This window comes from Mustela nigripes, chromosome 18 (genome assembly GCF_022355385.1).
Source record: "Mustela nigripes isolate SB6536 chromosome 18, MUSNIG.SB6536, whole genome shotgun sequence".
NCBI classification, from domain to species: domain Eukaryota; kingdom Metazoa; phylum Chordata; class Mammalia; order Carnivora; family Mustelidae; genus Mustela; species Mustela nigripes.
In genome coordinates this window covers 27,390,946-27,412,162 of record NC_081574.1, presented here as the reverse complement: position 1 = coordinate 27,412,162, position 21,217 = coordinate 27,390,946, and the positions used below count along the sequence as shown (strand labels likewise).

Sequence of the window (21,217 nt, the reverse complement as noted above, 5' to 3'; positions counted from 1 at the left end):
GTGGGTTAAAGCCTCTGCCTTCGGCTCAGGTCATGATCCCAGAGTCATAGGATAGAGCCCTGCATCGGGCTCTCTGCTCAGCAGGGAGCCTGCTGCTTCCTCCTCTCTCTCTCTCTGCCTGCCTCTCTGCCTACTTGTGATCTCTGTCTGTCAAATAAATAAATAAAATCTTTAAAAAAAAATAAATCAGAGTACAAATCAAAAGTAACAGTAAATAGCAATTTAACAGAAGCTTGTAACAACTAAATGGGAGTAAAATTTAACTTCAGGATGCAAAGCTCTGCACTGGGTTGAAATGCAGCACTGCCACATAAAAAGAAAAAAAAATGCATGAATTTTATTTATTTTTTTTGGAGGGGTAGGGAAGGACGAGAGAGAGAGAGAGAGAGAAACCCAAGTAGGTTTCAAACCCTGCATGGAGCCCAACACAGGGCTGGATCCCACAACCCAAAGATCATGACTCAAGCCAAAATGAGGAGTCAGGTACTTAACTGAATGAGTCGACCAGGGGCCCCAGAAAAATGCATAAATTTTACAACAAGATCAGTAAATATCAGAGGAAGAGTGAAAAATAAAAATAAAAATGGAGACTGGGTAAAAAAGAAATTGGGAAATTAATATACAATTCCAAAAGCAACCTTAATTTTATCCAACGAAAATCTTTTCTAAGAACCTATCTCTTAAGACAGGGTGAGTGTACATAAAATGAATAAAAGGAAATATCAGCAATTTTGTGATTACACACCTCCTAGAAGGCAAAAGTTATCTTCCGTCCAACTGTCTTTCTACTGTACTTCAATGCCTTCATTTTTAAAAAAAATATTATTTACTTATTTAGGGGAGAGAGAGAGATGGAGGGGGGGCAGAGGGAGAGAATCTTCAAGCAGACTCTCCACTAAGCACAGAGTTCAATGAGGGGCTCACTCTCACCACCCACAAGATCATGACCTGAGCCGACACCAAGAGCTGGACACCTAACTGACTGAGCCACACGCCCCTTCAGAGACTTCAGTTTATGAATGAACAGCAAAAGCAGATAAGGTTCCAGTAGGTGATGACCCATGCTGCATGTCAAAATTTCTAGGAGAAGCATAAGAGCTTCAGTATTTTGTTCAATGGCTTCTATTATTGCTACCACACCCTAGGAAGGTCCGATCCCTCTTTCTTCTTGGCTTCAAAGACCCTAAAGAGAGGGTGACTCTATGCTTTCCTCTGAAAAACCGGCCTATCAGACAAAAGATGGAAGAGATCATAAAATGCAGAGATAAGAACCTGAAAGTCTGAAAGAAACAAAGGTTTGAAGTAGGCTCAGGAGAGAAGGTCTCACTGGTTTCACTTATTTTGGGGAGAATATGAAATTAGTCCAATTGCTTATTTTCCCATAAAGAAATTATTTTTTTTAAAAAACCACCCTCTTTCTTAATTCTCCCATAAAATTAAGCGTTTTCTCAAAAAAAAAAAAAAAGAAAGAAAGAAAGAAAGAAAGAAAGAAAGAAAGAAAGAAAGAAAGAAAGAAAATAAATGCTGGCTACTACTACTAACCAGCTTTTATAAGAGATAAGCATAACTTTTACCAAAGAGCTAAAGTCTCAGGGCACCTGAGTGGCTCAGTTGGTAGAGCATGCAACTCTTGATTTCAGGGTTATGAGTTCAAGCCCCATATTAAGCATGAAGCCTATTTAAAAAAACAAGAACAAAAACTAAAGTCTCCTAAAATAAATAATGTTCCCCTGTATCTCTATGGCAGGTAATTTACCCCTTCAATTAAAAGGAACAAATACTCTGACCGGATTCACAATAAGTGTACCAAATTAAGTACTTTTCTGTATATGAGCAAGAACCAATTAGAAAATATAATTTATATTTGAACTCAGTAACAGCAAAAATGACAATCAACTGAGAAATAAACCTAACATAAAATATATGAGACCCAATTAAAGACAACTAGAAAAGTCTACTAAGATGTCCAAAAAGTGCTAGATAGGACACACTGAGCTCCTGGACAGTTAGTCTCAAAATTATGTTAATTACATCAATATGCTCAAGAAGCAATACCAAGAAAAAAATGTCAACATGATTTTTCATCAAATCACACAGATTTATATTAAAGTTCTCTAGGAAGAGAAAATCCTCAGAAGTAGCAAATATTTTTTGAAAAATAAGACCAATAAGGAGAAGCTCACTCTAAATAGGAAATGGTACAAAACAATAGTAATTACAATCATGTGGAACTGGTATAAAAAGAGATATAAAACAAGGGAATAAAATATACCATGTCCAGAAACAGATCCATGTAAATACAGAAATTTTATATACATTAAAGGCATTTGCCATCTTTATTTTTTTTTTTTTTTAAGATTTTATTAATTTGTCAGAGAAAGTGCATAAGCAAAGGGAGTGGCAGGCCAAGGGAGAAGCAGGCTCCCTGCTGAGCAAGGAGCAGGATCTGGGACTTGATCAGAGGCTCTTGGGGGATCCTGACCTGAGCCAAAGGCAGAAGTTCAACCAACTGAGGCACCCAGGTGTCCCATTTCTCATTTTCAGAAAGAACAAAGTATTCAATGAATGAGGCCAACAAAACTGTCTATAATCCTGATATATTATTATCAGCAAAAATTTAAAAGATTAGTCATATATAATATATTTGCAAGAGAAGAAAAACTGGCCTTACCATTTTCAAAGACATTTCGTAGAAGTTATCAGCATTTTAAACTGCATACCCTTCAAGCCACCAATGGTATCTATCCTATGGAAATACACGCACACATGGACCAAGATATATGCAAAGGATGTTCATTACATCAATCTGTAATAGCAAAAATACAAGAAGCAATTAGTAAGGTAAAATTAATAGTTAAGTAAACAATAACATAGCCATAAGATGGCATAATAAGCTGTTAGTAAGAAAACAGAACTACATGTATTCAGATGACAAGTTCTATAACTTGTGCTAAGTCAAACAGGAAAAGCTAAGTGTCAACAGTAGTTACCATTTAAATTTCAAAATACTAAATGACATTCTGTGTACATATAAATGCAAAGAACAATCCAGGAGGATACATATCAGTTAATGGGGGCCCCTACAGGGAAAAGAATGAAACTGAAGTCAGGTATGCGAATGGAGAGTTTGAACATTCTATAGTTTGTTTCTCAAAAAGCATCTCTCTCTCTCTCCCGCCCTTCCTCCTCCCTCCAGTCTACCTCTTTCTTGCAATCTGAGAGTAAAAGAGCCTCTGTAAATAATGAAATCAATAATGATTTATAGTTTTCCAATCTGGGATCCTGAAGATAAATTCTCACAGTTTTAGTAAAATCAAGAATGAGAGGGGCAAAACTAGGCTGATTATCCTAATACTAGAAAAGAGGGTAACAAACCCATTTAGTCCATCCCAACCACCCCCCCTAGTGTTTAATAGCAAAGCACTTTTGAAGAGAATGACCTCATCACCAGTACCAGGAATGAAACCCAACTGTTTTAAGGTCAGGGGGGAAGTCCTATTCCACCTGCCAAACAACTGACTCAGGGGCAGGAATTACAACCTAGGTCTCAGTTCTCTGTCTCTATCCATTGTCTAACTATAAGATCCAAAGTGATCCTCAGGAGTCTCTTTCCATGGTATGGGAAGAGATGCTTTTGCTACTGCTACATAGGAAGGAAGAAATATATTACCAGGGTGGATGCACACAGCCATCTTAAAACTATAAAAGAAATCACCCCGAAGGTAAAACACTTTCATGCCTTCTTTGTAGAAGAGGGTCAGGCATGGCCAGAAAAGTAGAGCCCTGACTGCACTTGCCTGCAGGCCACTCTATTTCAGGGTGTATCAATTAAGCAGGCCAGTAACCTTTCATTGCTAAAGTCAACTTGACGTGGGTTTCTCAATATTTGCAATTAAAACATCTCTGCTGATGGGATGGAATAAGTAAAATTCAATGCTACTTTTTGAACTGATTTTTTTCAAGACTATATAGAATTCCATTTTCTCTATCTACCATAATTTATTTAACTATTCCCTATTGATGACAGGTGGCTTACAAATTTTATCACCAATAGCAGTCAATGAATACCCTTATGTATATCTTTAGGCATTCATATTATTATTTCTATAGGATAGATTCCTAGATATGAAATTACTAAGTCACAGAAAACTCCTACTTCTCTGCCTGCCTTCTCACCAATAAATTATTCACAATCCTGAGAGAGAAGACAAGCCAAAGAAGACTACACAGAAAGCAGAATAAAATTTCTACAGAAGCTGCACTATAATAAGCCTTTGGTGAAAGATTTCAAACTGACAACTAAGAAAAGATGCCATATGTCACCTGCCACTCTTGTAAGAACACTTGGGTCAAAGAAAATTAGTCCATGAAGGGCTTATGGGTTGACTATGAGTTGTAATATACCCATATGTAATTTCACATCTAACTTTTCAGGTTGGGTAGAGTTCAAGTTGGTGATATCTGAGTTGCATGTTAATGGGCCATTATCATCACCATCAACATCAGTATTATGGTCATTTACATCTACATCCCACCTTTTTTTCCCCTCTACTTGTCCAAGGGCTTACAATCTTTGATGCAAAATTTCCAAAGAAGATAGTGCCTCTCAGTTTTCTGACTAGTTCTCCAATTACCTTGCCCACGCCCTGCTTTACTCATTTGTTCCCATGGGGATGCCATGTCATTACCAATGACTGAATCCCTCCATAATCTCAATTCTAAGCATCTCATTGACCCCAATCAACATCTCCTATTTTTCAAGTTCATTCCCTCTAGAAATTAAATTCAAACAATCCTCTGACTCAACTAGGACCTAAAATCTAATGGTCCTGCTACCTTTTCACTCTCCTCACCAAGTAGTCCTTACTTCCCCCTTGACCAGTTTAAATTGCAAAATTTAACCACTATATAAAGTGGTTTAATACAACCACTTCTTTCATACTCCTTAACTTCGCTGCCCATCTCTGGCTTCATGTTTCTCTCCTATCAAAACTCTACCCCTGAATAAGAAAAATTCTCTGCCTACTCTGTGTCTATACCAATGCAGCTAAATGAATGCAGCCTGTGAAAAACACAACCATGTTGACTGGTCTCACCTTAAATTTATGACCACCATCCTCAAGTGCACCCTCCAACTTCCTAGCAAGTCTACAACTTTTCACTTACCTATTTACCATCCTCACCTTCATAGCTTTTCCTCTCTGCTTAAACCCAACACATCTCCTCCCCATCCTCATTCTCAGCTCACACCTTGCTTCAGATTTCACTGAAAAAAAAAAACAATTTAAAAAGAACTTCCACAGGTCCGTATCCTGTAGTTTAGTCACATAATTGTATCTATACCCATACACTCTGCCATGATGGTTAATTTTATTGTGTCAACTTGAATGGGCCACAATGTGCCCAGGTTTTCAGTTAACCATTATTCTGGGCATGTCTGTCTGAGTGTTTCTCTATGAGATTAGCATTTGAATTAGCAGATTACATATGGCAGATTGGTCTTCCTGGGTGAGCCTCGTCCAATCTGTTGAAGGCCTAAATAGAATTAAAAGGCTGAGTAAGAAAAATTCACTCTCTGCTTGAACATATTCAATCTAGGTTATTAGTCTTTCATCTTCAGAATCAGACTTGGAATGAAATACGTACTACTAGCTCTCCTGGTTCTCAGGCCTTCAGACTTGGACTAAAACTATGCCTTCAGCTCTCCTACATTTCCAGTTTGCCAACTGCAGATTATGTGTGTGTGTGTGTGTTTGTGTGTATATAATATAGATAATATATAATAACATATAGTATATGTAATACACAATACATACAACATACACACATTATAGTATATATCTCTCACAATAAGGAATTGGGAACTAGCCCATGCTACTAAGGAGGCTGAGAAATATATATACACATCGATATCAAAATCGATATAGGTATCAGTATAGTGCGCGTGCATACACACACACACACACACACACACACACACACACATATCCTATGAGCTATCTGTGCTCCTAAATCTAGCCCCTCCCTGTGTGCACTAGATTCCATACTCAAGGGCATTTTTCACCTCTCTCATGCATCACCAATTTTTCTCTACTTGTCTCCCAGAAAAGTCCCAAAGTCTCATCAGTATATACACATACTGCGATTTCTTCCATTTTTAAAACACACTCTTAGCTAACTACTCCATTCTTTTCCCCCTTGTTATAGAAAAACTACTCAAAAGAGTCACCTGTACCATCAATCCCATTTTCATTTCTTCCACTGTCTCCTAAACTCACTATAACCACTCATCGCACCAAAAGGGCTCATACCAAGGTACCAATGACTTTCATGTCACCAAATCCTACAGTCAATTCTCAGTCATCATTTGGCTCAATACATCAGCAACATATGACACAATCAGTCACACCCACCTTCATAAAACACTTTATTAAACTTCTGTGACAATTCTGGATTCTCCACCTACATCAGTAAGAATTCCTGCTCAGTATCTTTTTTTTTAAGATTCTATCCATTTACTTGATAGAGTGTACAAGCAGGGGGAGTGGAAGGCAGAAGAGGAGAGAGAAGTGGACTCCCCACCTAGCAGGGAGTCCAAGGCAGGGCTGCATCCCAGGATCCCAGGACCCTGGGATCATGACCTGAGCCAAAGGCAGACACCCAACTGACTTAGCCACCCAGGTATCCCCTTACTCAGTATCTTTTGCTGGTCCTTCCTTACTTCCCCAATCTCTAAACATCACCGCTTTCTAGATTCAGGTTACAGAACTTTTCATTCTCTTCTCTTTACATTTACTTCCTTGAAAATCACAACCTGATGGCTTTAAAATAATCTACAGCACACTGATGACTTCCAAACATCTCTAAACAGCCTGGCCCACTGCACTGAACTTCAAACTTGTATATCCAATTACTTACTATATACTTGATTCCTAATGGGCATATCATATCAATATGTATAAAAACTTCCCCAAACTGCTCCTTTTATACGTTAGAGTTCTCAGTAAATACACCTTCATCCTTCTGATTACTCAGGCCAAAAACCTTAGTCATCCTTGACTCTTTCTTTCACACTTCACATCCAATCTATCAGCAAAAATTTTACCTTCAAAATAAAGCTGTACCTACCTTCTATCACCACCTTCGCAACTAAAATCTTGGTTCAAACCACATTACTTCTTCTCTCCCTGCCTCTACAATCTATTCCCAAAATAGTAGCTAAAACGATTCTGTTGAAAGATAATTCAACTTAAAGAATGATACACCATATAACCAAGTGAGATTTATGCTAGGAACACAAGACTGGTTCAACATAAAATCAATCAATGTAATGTATCCCTTTAACAGAATGAGAGAAAAATACCACATAATCTTCTCAATTAACACAAAAAAGGCATCTGAAAAATCCAACACCCTCTCATAATAAAAGGGACTCAGAAAACTGGGAGTGGAAGGAACTTCCTCAAAATGATAAAGGGCATTTATAAAAAACGCACAGCTAATATATTCAATGGTGAAAGACTGAAGTTTTCACTCTAAGAGCAAGACAAGACTAGTGAGCATATCAAAATGTGTATGATTGTTGAGTCACGATGCTATACCACTGAAATTAATTTACTATTATATATCAACCATTCTTTGATATAAAATAGAATTATTTGGAGGGCACCTGAGTGGCTCAGGCGGTTAAGCATCTACCTTCAGCTCAAGTCATGATCCCAGAGTCCTGGGATCGAGCCCTGCATTGGGCTCCCTGCTCATCGGGGAGTCTGCTTCTCCCCGTTTAATTGCTTGCTCTCTCTCTCAAATAAATAAGTAAGTAAATCTTTAAAAAAAAAAATTCAGAATTATTTTTAAAAAGTAAGACAGGGATACTCACTTTCACTGCTGCTATTCAACACTGTATTGAAAATTCTGGCCAGAAAAATTAGACATGAAAAACAAATAAATAAAAAGCATTCAAACTGGAAATGAAGTAAAACTCTATTCACAGATGACATGATGCTACATACAAAAATCCCAAAAAATCCACAAGAAACTTACTAGATCTAGTAAGAAAATTTAGCAAAGTTGGAGGGTACATGATCAACACACAAAAGTCAGTTGTGTTTTATATACCAGCAATGAACAATCTGAAAGAAAATTATGAAAGTAATTTCATTTATAATAGCATCTAAAAGAATAAAATAATGGCACAAATTTATCCAAGGAGGTGAAAAACTTGTACACTGCCTAAACATTGCTGAAAAACAAAATGTAAAGATACCAACTAACGGAGGGGTGCCTGGGTGGCTCAGTCAATTAAGCTTCTGCCTTCAGCCCATGTCTGGATCTCGGGATCCTGGGATCAAGGCCCACATCAGGCTCCCTACTCAGTGGAGAGTCTGCTTCTCCCTCCCCCTTTGCCCCACCGCTCAGCTCATGCTCTCTCGCTCTCTCTGTCAAATAGATAAAATCTTAAAAAAAAAAAAGAGGAAGAAAATTATTTGGAGAAGATATGGAGAAATTGGAATCCTTGCAACATCGCTGGTTGAATATAAAACAGGGCCACCAATGTGGCTGTGCAGTTAGTTCCTCAAGAAGCTAAACAGAATTATCATATGATCCAGCAAGTCCACTCCTAGGTATATCCCAAAAGAAATGAAACAGGAACTCAAGCAGATATCTGTAATGTCCAATGCAGAATCACTCACAACAGCCAAAAGTGGAAAAAACCCCAGTGTCCATCAACAGATAATTAGATAAAACATAGCATAATCACACAATGGAATATTATTCAGCCATAAAAAGTAATTAAGTTCCTACATGGTACAACATGGATGAACCCTGAAAGCATTATACTGACTGAAAGAAGCCAGATGCAAACACACAAATATTTTTTTAATTAATTAAAAACAAAAATAAAAATAAATTTAAGGGCGCCCTATCCATCCCAATATCCCTAAAAGTAACGTGCCAAATGATACAAAACCTGAAGTACCATGACTTAAAGACCGCTAAATAAGCATCCTAAGGATTTCATACCATAGGGACTGGTATTTTAACATACTCAAATCTATCCAGAAAACTACTCAAATTCAGCCGGGGGTGGGGGGAGGAATACGGATTAAACTATTTAAACTCAAGAAAACCAACTTAATTTGCTAAATTACACACAACAGTTTATCTCCCCTTGACTCTGCTGTATAAATGGAGTGGCTCCACTTCTGCAGGAGTAAAGGCTGGATCCGAAGGGCACAATCCTAAGGCCCCACGACAGGCAACCGGTGGCACAAGAGGAGGGAGGGAAGCTCTGGGCAGGCCAGCGGCAGGTGGCGGGGGGTGCCCTTTGCCTGTCTGCTCCGGAAGTGGGAAGGGGCAGAGGACACCCATTTCTAACGCACCTCCCACACGCTGTCCAGAGGCCCGGTCTGCGGGACGGAGCACCTCCAACGCCGGAGAAGGCTGGAATGATCGAAAACCCGGGGTCTAGAGCTAGCTCCAACGGGGTGGAGAGGACACGTTACCCGGAGAAGAGACAGTTCAACCGGCCTCCTCTTTCAGCTGGATGACTCGGGAAGTGCCACAACAGCAGGGCCTGGAATCCAGGACAGGTAGCAGTTCCACAGACTTTATTCCCGCGCTGCGGAGCGCACGCCGCTGCGTCACGGCGCCCCCAACACACATCAGCTCTGCAAGGCGGACGCCCCGCCCCGTCGCCGTCCTCCGCTCCTGGGGCGCTGCAGCCCGGACACCCAGCCCAGGTGGCTACGCGGCGCGCATGCGCAAGGCCCCTCGCTGCCGCAGAGTACTCCGGGAGGTGTAGTCTCTGTGCGGGCGCCGGTGGGCCGCCGGAGTCCTGCGTCCCGGCGGAACCTGGAGAAGTCTGAACACACTCGCCACCCCCCGTCCTCATTCCCATCTTCACACCTGTCCCGTCACCTCGCACTTACGCTCCGTCCCCGCGCGCTGGGCTTCGGTCTCGGCGCGCCCGCAGGAAGAGCGCGAGACCTTCCCTTCAGCAGGCTCTGCTGGAGGAGGCGGGGTCCACGGCCCGCCCCCTGCCGCCACCCCCCCCTCCCCTCCCGGCGGGTATCGGGCCGGTGCCCGAAGAGAGGCGGCGGCCCCCGCAGCGGCCGCAGGAGGGGCGGCGGCGGCGGGCGCCGCAGGCGATGCCCCTGCCCGGCTGCTCCGGCGGGGGACGGTGCGAGCGGCGGCGGGGGAGCTGGCGGGGGGCAGCGGCTGCGGCGGCTGCAGCAGAGGGGCCGAGAGCTGGCGGCGGTGGCGGCGGTCGTGAAGGGCATCGGTAGCGGCGGTGATGGCAGTGTCGATGTGAGTGTTGGCTGACTGGGGTCCCCGGGGCTGCGCAGCCCGAGGCTGGCGGCCCGGCGGCGAGCGGGAGGCCAGGGCGGCGGAGGGATGCTATGTGCGCGGTGCAGAGCCGGGAGACGCCGCCTCTCGCCGCCGACGGTCGGGCAGAGGCGGGAGCCGGGGCTCTGCGGCTGCGGGCGCCGTGCACCGCGGCCCGGCGTGGGGGTCCCGGGCGGAGGCGGGGGCAGCGCAGGCCGAGGGGCGTCTGCGATTGTTCTCAACACCCCTCCCCCACCCCACCCGTGTGTCTGTTTGTCACTTGCAGCTGAAGATGGAAAGAGCCAGGCGAAGGGGAGGCGGCGGCGGCCGCGGCCGCGGCGGCAAGAATGTAGGGGGCTCTGGCCTAAGCAAGAGTAGACTCTATCCCCAGGCCCAGCACTCCCACTACCCCCACTACGCGGCTTCAGCCACCCCTAATCAGGCTGGGGGCGCAGCCGAAATCCAGGAGCTGGCCTCCAAACGAGTGGACATCCAGAAAAAGAGGTTTTACCTAGACGTAAAGCAAAGCTCCCGGGGCCGGTTCCTAAAGATAGCCGAAGTCTGGATAGGGAGAGGCCGGCAGGACAATATCAGAAAGAGTAAACTGACTCTGTCCCTGTCTGTGGCAGCGGAGCTGAAGGACTGTCTAGGGGACTTCATCGAGCATTACGCCCACCTGGGCCTGAAAGGCCACCGGCAAGAGCACGGCCACGGCAAAGATCAAGCCTCCAGGAGGAGACAGAAGCACTCGGCACCCTCCCCACCTGTCTCTGTAGGGTCCGAAGAGCACCCGCATAGTGTCCTCAAAACAGACTACATAGAGAGGGACAATAGGAAGTATTATCTAGACCTAAAGGAAAATCAACGGGGTCGCTTCTTAAGAATTAGACAAACCATGATGCGAGGGACTGGCATGATAGGTTATTTTGGTCACAGTTTGGGCCAAGAGCAGACTATTGTGCTCCCAGCCCAAGGAATGATTGAGTTTCGTGATGCCTTGGTTCAGCTCATTGAAGACTATGGCGAAGGCGACATAGAAGAACGAAGAGGTGGAGATGATGACCCACTTGAACTCCCAGAGGGGACTTCTTTCAGAGTGGACAATAAAAGGTTCTACTTTGATGTGGGCTCTAATAAATATGGAATTTTCCTGAAGGTAAGTGAGGTGAGGCCACCTTACCGTAATACTATTACTGTTCCATTCAAAGCTTGGACAAGGTTTGGGGAGAATTTTATCAAGTATGAAGAAGAGATGAGGAAAATTTGCAACAGCCATAAAGAAAAGAGAATGGATGGCAGAAGGGCCAGTGGTGAAGAACAAGAATGCCTCGACTAGAGTGAAATTGAACTCCATCAGGCAAAATTTAAAATCATAAATTGGCTAAAAGTACTGATCCATAATCATTTGAAGAAGTTTTTCCTCTTTTTTTGGCCCTTTGTTATTAGTAATACCTCTGGTAGTTTATACTTCAAGGAGTCTGATTCTCATGTTATACACAGAATATTATAATTCTTAAGGGAATTCCAACCTTCCCAGAGCTAAGTAGTTCAGCTGCTTCACCTGCTCCAGACTATTGAAGTATGCAAATCAGCACAAAATGTGATATTCTGACCTTCTAAATACCATAACTAAGATTTACATTGCACTATGACATGATCCCGAGAAAATACACATATACTTAATACGGAAGTGTGAATTTCTATTTAACAAGTTCCCCGAAAAAGTATTCCATCCCTACTTCTTTAAAAGCTGCTAAGCTTACCTGTAGGGCAGTTACCACAGAAACAGAAATTGACCTCAAGTATAGTATAAATATATTTCTTTATAAAAGTACATGTAGAAATATATTAGTTGTTCACTGGATGACTGAATATCAAAAGTACCATAAAAAAAGAATTAAATCTTACAGTTATGATAGTATTCTATAATTTCAAATTTTGTGGTAACCCTGCAGTTGATTGTTGCCATATCAAAGCCGTGGGAGAGTTTTAATTGGTTATTCTAAACTAGTTGTAATCCCATCTTTACCTCTATTCACCATACCCTATATTTTTATTGACTTTCCAAAGTTTGAGGAATTACTTTTATGTCACTGTTGAGTGGGAGGCTTCATCCTATGGCTTTGCTATGGAAATCTTGGTGTTTTAGCCTTTCATGCTAATTTGAAGGTTGTGCGAGGTTTTTTCCCAAAATATATCATGGACTCAAGGTGTTATATTTTATGCTACTTCTTTAGCACTATTTCAGAGGGGTTGGTGCACCAGTTAACTGATACAAAAATACATCTGTAATAATACATTTTAGTAGCACTTTTGCAATTGCTACCCTTAAAACCATGTCAACACTTCCAATATAAACCTGGCTTTTACAGGTATTTTAATTCCAGAAAGAAAAAAAAAAATCTTTTTCTAAAAAGCATTTAGAATATAAATTTTCAGCCTGGGAAAATTATTTAAGGATTGGTTATAAACATATTTGAAAGGAAAATTCAGGCATTTTCCAAGGTGCTCTTTATGATACTTAAAAAATAAGGTTTACTTTACACAAGACTTAACCCATTTACCTGTATTAAAAATTACTTTCCAGGAAGTGCCACAGCAATTTTTCAACACCTAAGCAATTTTTAAACAAGTGGTTATAGTGTATATGTGTACCAACCCACCGTGTATTAACTGACTGGAATTTTATCTGTTGAGCTGCATTTTATTCTGATTGAAATTATTGTCTTTTATCTTGGCTTTATTCACCTCCCACACAATAAGTCCATATAATCATCTTTAAGAGCCAGACACTGATTTCAACCCCCAAATATAGCTCTCATTGATGAGAGCTGGCTGCATGGATTGAGATCAGAATGTAGCTCTCCTTTTATATGCTATAAGTAGTTCAAAATTATTTTAATCATTTTTTCCTTCAGCAGTTTGTCCCCAAATCCATTTACGTAAGGTCACTAAGAGAACTTTGTGAGTTAAAATAAGAATATTTCTGGCTTATCTTATTTCAAAACAAGCAATCAGTAACCCAGATATATACACTGGTATTGGTTTTCAGATTGTATTTCACATTTCCTCAAGTAGTATGAAGGAATCTCATTAGTTCATTATAATTGTGGACCATCTGGATTACTATGGAACAACTGAAGGTTAGAAGATAATGTTAGTACTAGAGTTAATAGCACATGGTGGGTGTTGAGACTCTAAAAGTAGCAAGGATCTTTAAACAGTCCTAACTGTAAAATAACTATTGTAGACTTGATAAAAAGTAGTTCTTGGTATATGAAGGAGTGATGTGCACTTGAATTACTGTACTACTGATTGTTATTGCTGCCCATCATAGTGCCTACTAATAATTATCAACCTGTCAGATTTTGGCAAACTGGAGTGATGAATGTTCCAGTATTCGAGTGTTCCTATCACTATTGCTATGACTATATACTCTTTCTTAAAACCTTCCCTCCTAAAATATTTATATCCATTAAATCTACATGATTTCTGTTTTGGTTTTAGTCTGATAAGATTTGCGTGTTTATGTCTATATATATACATATGTGTGTATATATATACATATACACAATACTATGTCAGACTTAAAGATAAATATCTTTGATTCATTGTATATAAATATTAATTTTGCATTAATTATTTAAGTCAAGAATTAGTTAAGTAGCCAAATCTTCTACCTTGTATGTATACTTCAAAGTTATTACCATCTCAAAGCTATAGATTGGTAGATGCATATATACCGGCAACTGAATATAAATTAGAATCACTAAGCCTTCTGCCAGTCCTTTTGTTTCACTTTTTTATATGTATTCATTGAAAAATGAAATGTTATGATTTTTTGATACTTAAAATTCCCAATTATTCATTAGCCATAATCAAATAAGATCCAGTTCAAAACTCTGGTATTAGGACATGTATTGCCATGTATCTTATAAAATAAGCTACTATTTTTATCTGTGCAATATGCATTTTATTTATTGTCATTTGTAACATAAATGAAGCTGCAAGTGTACATGGTATTCTTCAAAATAATAGGATCTCAGCCTTGAGGATATTAAACTCTTAAGGCAACTGGATGTTAGAAGTCAAAAAGTGAGCATTCAAGTTAGTAACCAAAATTACTAGTTCACTGTATAATTCTAAAACACTGATGATGTTTGCACATAATAACCCAAGTATAATGTGGTATAGACTCAAAACTGTAATAATATAAGCTAATAGTATGAGATTTGGAAACGGGTTCCTCATAACGGTTGGCAGTGTGCTCCTAGCAATTGAAAGCAACACTAATCTGTTGCTTATATGCAAAAGATGCAATGTATTATAAAAGTATTAAAAGTTCTGCCACATTTTATAATTTTCCTTGTTAAAGCCCCAAACTGCCATGTCCCTTAAACTTGAGTCAAACACAAGCTTATTTGCACTAAAGAGCATGGCCAAAAAATAAACGACAGGGTGGAAAAGCTAGTTGGAACCTCTTGAAATAATTGGTTCTAATGGGAGAATTTCACATTTGTCTATTTGAAAGCTATATGGTCCAGGCAGACAATCTGTCAGTTCACTAATTTAATAATGCACTTTACCTTTTGTATATAGAAGATGTACATTTATGCCACTTGACAGGTGGGATGTGTTTCAATAACTATGTAGTTAGAATCTGTAGGGTGATCTCTTGCATGCAGATGTTTGTGTTGGAACTGCTATAATAACAAGTTTCCATTAAATCAGTGTAATGGAGGAGGATAGAAGATGCTTTTGAAACAAGTCCCAATACATTTAACAAACACTTTTAAAGTAGAGTTCATATTTGTATTCTTAAGACCTAAAATCAATAAAAAAAAAAAAACATATTTCTAGCCCAGCTTAGTATTACAGTTGAGACTATATCTAGTTGAGACTCCTCATAATACCCTGAAAGTTAATTTTGGGAATTTGTGCAGACAAAAAAAAATTTTTAATAATTCTGTTTCATTGTTGATGTGTGTTAAAATGACTAATGAAAAGACAGTACATTATACTGTATTAGAATTAAAAGGATGGTTGGCTGACATGGCGTCATTAAGAAAACACCCAGACTAAAGAAATAAAGTTTCAAATTAAGAACATGCAAAGAGCCTAAGAACCATCGCTAAAATAAACGTAGTATTATTTCAAAATTTGCAGAACTAACTTTCACCGACCAAAAAGGGTATTGGGAGATTTAGCATATCCTTTCATCCTAAAAACTTCCTGAGATGTACATTTGAAAACTAGATCATTGTTGCTTAATAATAGGTTGTATGTACTTTACTAAGAAACACTGTGTACTAATAATTCATTGAGAATATGCTATATTTACTGCATTCATTTTATATATATGGATAAGAATACATTATATATAGTCATTCTATCTTAATATATTCATGTATTTATATTGTAATTTTGCAAATATTTTCAGTAAAATAAACATTTATCTGAGCTGCACAATTTGAAGAGGATGAAATTGGAATACACCCTCAGTCACTCATTTTTAATAAGCAGCTACCATTGAAAGTTGATGTATGTACTATCACTCCTTTAGATTTTGTCATATGGTTTATTTTAATATTTAAGTGATTAGGACTTAATTTGAACTTTTAATGGTGTTCTGAAAATAACTTTTATAAGTGTGAGATATTTTTCCCCTGCTTATTTCAAAATGCCTTTCATTGGAACTATTTATAAAATCCTATTCCACGCTTTATGTAAGGGCTTTGCTTAGTCACCACATAGTTTGAAGTCTGTCTTTACCAAAACACCAAACATCTTTGGCAGGATAAAATCTAAAGTAAACCACAAAGAGAAGTTAAAATTGATTCTATGCCAACAAAATAATACAGGTACAATATTTATCACTGCCAAATAAGGTTCTTAAAGTCCTTCTGAAGTTTTCTTAAAGATTTCTTGAATTTCTCAGAGATATGGTGGCTAATGGCTAACCCATCGGCAGAGAATAAGGATGTTAGCATGCTGGTGAGACAATCCATAGTCCACAGTGCTGTAGCAATGAGGTAGAGGGAAAATGATTTTTTCCCAAGCTAAGGTCATGCAAAATTTGAGTTTTTAGATCAAAATTACTATCAGAAAGTAAATATAACAAAATTTAGGTAGGTGGATCTTGGGAAAACAATATATGCATTAGTACATTTTCTTGTATATTGTAAAAAAATTAGTCTTTTTTTCTTAATTTGACATGATTGTTAAAATTAATTTTAGTAGTGGCTTTTTAACCAATATTTTTGAATAGGGAAAACATATATATATAGTACAAATTTAAATGCTACAGTTAATGAAAAATAGCCAATGTTAACCAATTTCTTGTGTATCCTTCTAGAGTTACTCTGAATATACAAGCATATGTGTATATACATATATTCTTTTTGCACATCCAAATGAAAATATATACACTATCCTGTACCTAGTAATATCAATTTTAGATCTGTCATTTTAAATGAATTTTTTCCCTTTTATTCAGATACCATACTTGATTTAGTTAACATAGCACTTAATTTGAACTGTATTATTACCAAGGGAACCTCAAGGAAATTTTGAATGAATCCCCTTGATATTTACTTAAATGCAAATATATGTATATATTAATTTAAAATGTATAAATATTTAATTTCCCTTCCCTGTCCCTAACCACCTTGTCCCTCCTGTCTTCCCATCTTCCTTCCCATAGAAGAGTATTGGTCTTTTTCCTGAAGTAATAAGGTTCAGGACTGGCAGGATATTAAGCTATTTTACCAAGTGTTATTTTATCTTAACTGTGTTCTCCAATGAAAAAAAACCCGTATTTAAAAGCTTTAACAAATTATCACTTTTAGTCAAGTTTTACTAACTCTGATATCTCATTTTTATCCAAAGACCTTGCCATTATGAGAGCAAATGAGCACTAGAACTATAGTGGAAGTTTATGCTATGACTGTTGAAATCTTTTGATTTGTTAACATGAGCTTTATCTTTATGATGAGAAGGTTATTAATAAATAATGCCTTTAGCAACTTAGTCAAATCCAGCCCTACATAAAAGGGTAACACTAGTCCTGATTGTTTAAAGCATTGATTCCCCCACAGAAGGACTCTGGTCCTTGGGACCAGAAGGGGTACTATGATGATTTGGAGAGAGATGAAAACTTTGGGGCTATGAGGTTTCAAATACAACTAAACCATCTCCATTCTCCGCTAGAAGATTATAAAATGGTATATTATTTTTTAAAAGGAAGTTAGCATAGTGCTTTAATAGTTTTTCAAATCCCCCAATCCCAAAAAGATCATTATTCTCTTTTCATTCATATCAGGCATGTATTTTAAAGTCACCTTTCTAATAACCACCAAGAAAAAATTATATGACACAGCGGAAGTCCTGTACTGGAACCCTGAAGGATACTATCTAGTTATAAATCAAATCAACCAGAGTAAAAAATCCAGTACTATTAGAAATACCTTAAGATATATGAGGATTGAGGAGGAATTTTTTTAATGGATTTGTTTCTGTAAATTTTACAAAAATTTTAAGAGGCTTAAAAAAATTCAAGCATTGGTTTAAACTTTAAAATAATATCTCCATAATTGGTTGCATGATTTTCTGTTTGTAAAATGACAGAGTTGTTCTTAGAAGACAGAATCTTCTTAAACATATATTTTTAAAGCATAAAAGAGTTCTTTTAACGATGAATAACTCATCATCCTTTGCAGAATCTATAACATTGGTAAAAATCTCCAGATATTTACTTGTTAAGGCTTAAAATGGTTTTTATGTTTTGTTTCTTATTTAAAGAAAGGGCTCAAAAGGGAGGTAAATTCTCCTGCAGGAATGAGTTTTGCTTAAATTCAGGCTAAAAAAGTTAGGAACTTCCCATACGTAATCAATGGGTTTCCCATGTTAGTCCTTTCTGGTAAATTATGTTTTCCAAACTTTATCTTCTTTTGAACATCCTTGGTGAGAAATTGCTTATTCTTATTGAGGCCAGTGATATTTACCAGTGAGTAAAAACTGGCTCATAATGAAATTAGTGCTGCTATAGTGAAGTTAGTTCGCAATGTGAATATAAAGAAAATACTCATTTAAATGGAATATACAGTTACTTCTGTTGTTGACTTATTTCTAAGACTAAATAGGAGTTGCTTGTTCTCTCATTTTTTCCTCCTTGTATACTTAGTTTCTGTGTTATTTTATTCAAAGTTTTCATCCTTCCCAGGAAATAGTATGGGTAAAGAACAGGAAAAGTAATCCCTAAGAAAAATGTTCATAGTAGTTAAAAGTTAGAGTTGCTCAAAGTGTAAGATGGGGGGAGAAAAACGCTTTTGTGCGGTTTTGTCTTTATCAAAATGATTATATAAACCTGTTTGCTTTATTTGATCTGATTAAAGACAATTTCTTTTGAGATGCCGATGTTAGAAATATTTAGTATCTTAATTTTCTTAGAGAAAATGGCTCAGTTGCATAATACATACTTTTCAGGATTTTATTTATTACTTGTGGATTTGATGAGGCTGTTGTGTAGAGGTAGCAAATGTACAAGTAAGAGAGAAGAGAAAGGTAGTGACTCATTATTTAATTTGCCTATAACAAGGGAAATCAGTATAACTGAAATGGGAGAAATAAGAAATTCTCAAAACCAAACCCCTATTTATTTAACCTTTAAAAGATAAGGAGGGCACGTATTACTTGGAGCACTGGGTGTGGTGCATAAACAATGAATCTTGGAACACTGAAAAAATTAAATTAAAAAAATAAATAAAAAATGACTTGAGAAAGAATAAAAAGACCTAATTCTGCCAGTGGATGGCCTCTCAGCAAACCATTTCCTTCAGTAGGAAGGCTTCCTCTTATGAAACATGAGCAAGGGGCTTCTGGGTTGCTCAATCCTGTAAGCATCTGACTCTTGGTTTCAGCTCAAATCATGACAGGGTCATGAGATCAAGCACTGTGTAGGTTTCTGCACTCAGCTCAGAGTCTGCTTGAGATTCTCTCCCTTTCTCTCCCTGGTTCCCCAACGATCTCCCCGCTCCTGCTTACTCTCTCTCAAAATAAAATAAAGACTTAAAAAAAAAAAAAAAATGAATAAGATCAGGTTGGAAGCTACTTCCCTCCTACTCTAAACTTCTAAAATTCTGTATCAATGGAGTGTAAAAGAAAAAAAATAAGAGAGTACCTGAATTGGAAAATGTAAGACAGTCTCTCTCTATATTAAAAACAGCTGTAAAAATGCAGCAGTCTGTGATGATACCCAAAGAACATGCAGACGTGGCAGTTTTTTATCACATGTATGTACTTCTTTAGCCACACAAAATGAAATTTTGTTCCTAGTCCTTTCTAAGATCAAATTGTTATGCACTATCTACATAACTATCCTATGCTTTAATTTTTTTATGGAAATATTTTTGTTATCTATATGAGGTCTTATCCTTTGGAAGCATCACTTGTTTCTATATACTCTAATAATTTCTTATATTCTACATGGCAAAAGAATTTTTAAAATAACATCACTTCCTGAAATGTCATTGTACCTGAAATAACCTTAAATTACATTGCTAAATGATACACTGCTACTATCACTGCAGGGGCCCCTGAGAAGGAAGTACTACCCTTGACCCCTATTTCCTTGGTCTGTTGAACATAGTATGTTACAATAATCATGTTTAACAAAGGAAATCAGGAAGGGCACTGAACCGTGAACAGTAGGGTTCTACTTTAGAGGACCTGTAATTACTAGGGTGTACAAAGATAAAACATCATAATGAGTTTGTTTTGTTTTTAGCCTTGAGAAACTACCAAGGTTGATGATTGAAGGGGAAGAAAAAAACACACAAGGGTTTTTTTTGCCCCAGATGCATTTATTAGGTGCCCCGGTCCTCCAGTGGACAGTACACTACCACCACTCTCAATAGAGCAAAGGTAAAAAAGAGAGACCTCTCCTACTGGACTAATCTTTTTGGTGCCCATTTATTTATCAAAGACAGTGCTTTCGAGTAACCAAAGTGTATTTTGAAGCGTGTGTACACATACATATTTTATTAATTTCAAAATATCTGTGCACATAAAATTTCATTACAGGCATATTCCATATACTAAACCAGCCTTTAGCCGGTTTCACACTAGCAATCTGGTTGGTCAAATTCTATAGAGTGAATTGGCTGTTGTAGAAATGTTTTTCTCCCCCCTCTTCTCAAAACAACAGATACATTTTATTGCTATATTGTTTCTTCTTCAATGTTGCTTGAAATCTAAGTGGGATATGAGAGAATCATTTAGTTTTGTGATAATTTGCCCTTGCCATTTTGTAGAAATTGTCCTTAGCTTCCCATTTCAAACATTCTGAGCAACTTTACCAAAAGAACACACGCAAGGGCCAGAAGTACCCATTAAATAAAACAGCAGAACCATAAGATAATAATTTAGAAAAAAAGGATATGTACAAGACACCTAAATTAAAAAAAAAAAAAGTCCTTATCATTTGCTTCAGAAGCTGCTGTATTTTATTTCTAAGTTTTTCAGACTAGCAATGTGATTTATACCAATGGTTGACAGTCTAGAATCTCAATAGGATAAAATAGTTAGAAAGTTCAGTTGAATTTATTACGGAATTTTATCTATTGCTTTTCTCCAGAAAAGGTAAGCCATACTATAAACATATATAGAAATAGAGTTCTAAAATTCCACCACTCTTAATCTTCCTCCCTTCTTTTTCTCCCTCTGATGCACTGTACCCTGTTGGAAGTGGGTAAGAACACTAATTTCTCCCACTACCCCCATGACCCCACTCCATCCTATTTGTTTAAGTGACAGTTGAAACACAATAGAGAAGGCTAAAGAAATTGCCTTATGAACTAGATCTGTAGACTAAGAAAGAAGGGCTACTACT

At 38.2% G+C, this 21,217-nt stretch overlaps 2 protein-coding genes across 9 annotated transcripts in view; one reads left to right on the top strand and one right to left on the bottom strand.

Annotated features, from left to right (window-relative positions):
- Positions 1-9,702, bottom strand: part of WRN (WRN RecQ like helicase) — a 145,340-nt gene extending 135,638 nt beyond the window's left edge. For 4 of the 6 annotated variants that reach the window (XM_059384322.1, XM_059384320.1, XM_059384324.1 and 1 more), the window contains exons 1-2: positions 9,384-9,702; positions 2,672-2,806 (exon numbers count right to left, since the gene is read on the bottom strand). The gene's annotated coding sequence lies outside the window, so the exon portion shown is untranslated. The remainder of the gene's footprint in view (positions 1-2,671; positions 2,807-9,383) is intronic. The other 2 variants (XM_059384321.1, XM_059384323.1) reach the window with 2 other exon arrangements.
- PURG (purine rich element binding protein G) overlaps positions 9,620-21,217 on the top strand; it is a 37,273-nt gene continuing 25,675 nt past the window's right edge. The window contains exons 1-3 of one of the 3 annotated variants that reach the window (XM_059384329.1): positions 9,620-10,311; positions 10,616-11,485; positions 19,553-19,554. In XM_059384329.1, the coding sequence (XP_059240312.1) occupies positions 10,622-11,485; positions 19,553-19,554 (866 nt within the window). In that variant the 5' untranslated portion in view covers positions 9,620-10,311; positions 10,616-10,621. Of the gene's footprint in view, positions 10,312-10,615; positions 15,785-19,552; positions 19,555-21,217 lie in introns of those variants that run through there. The other 2 variants (XM_059384328.1, XM_059384327.1) reach the window with 2 other exon arrangements.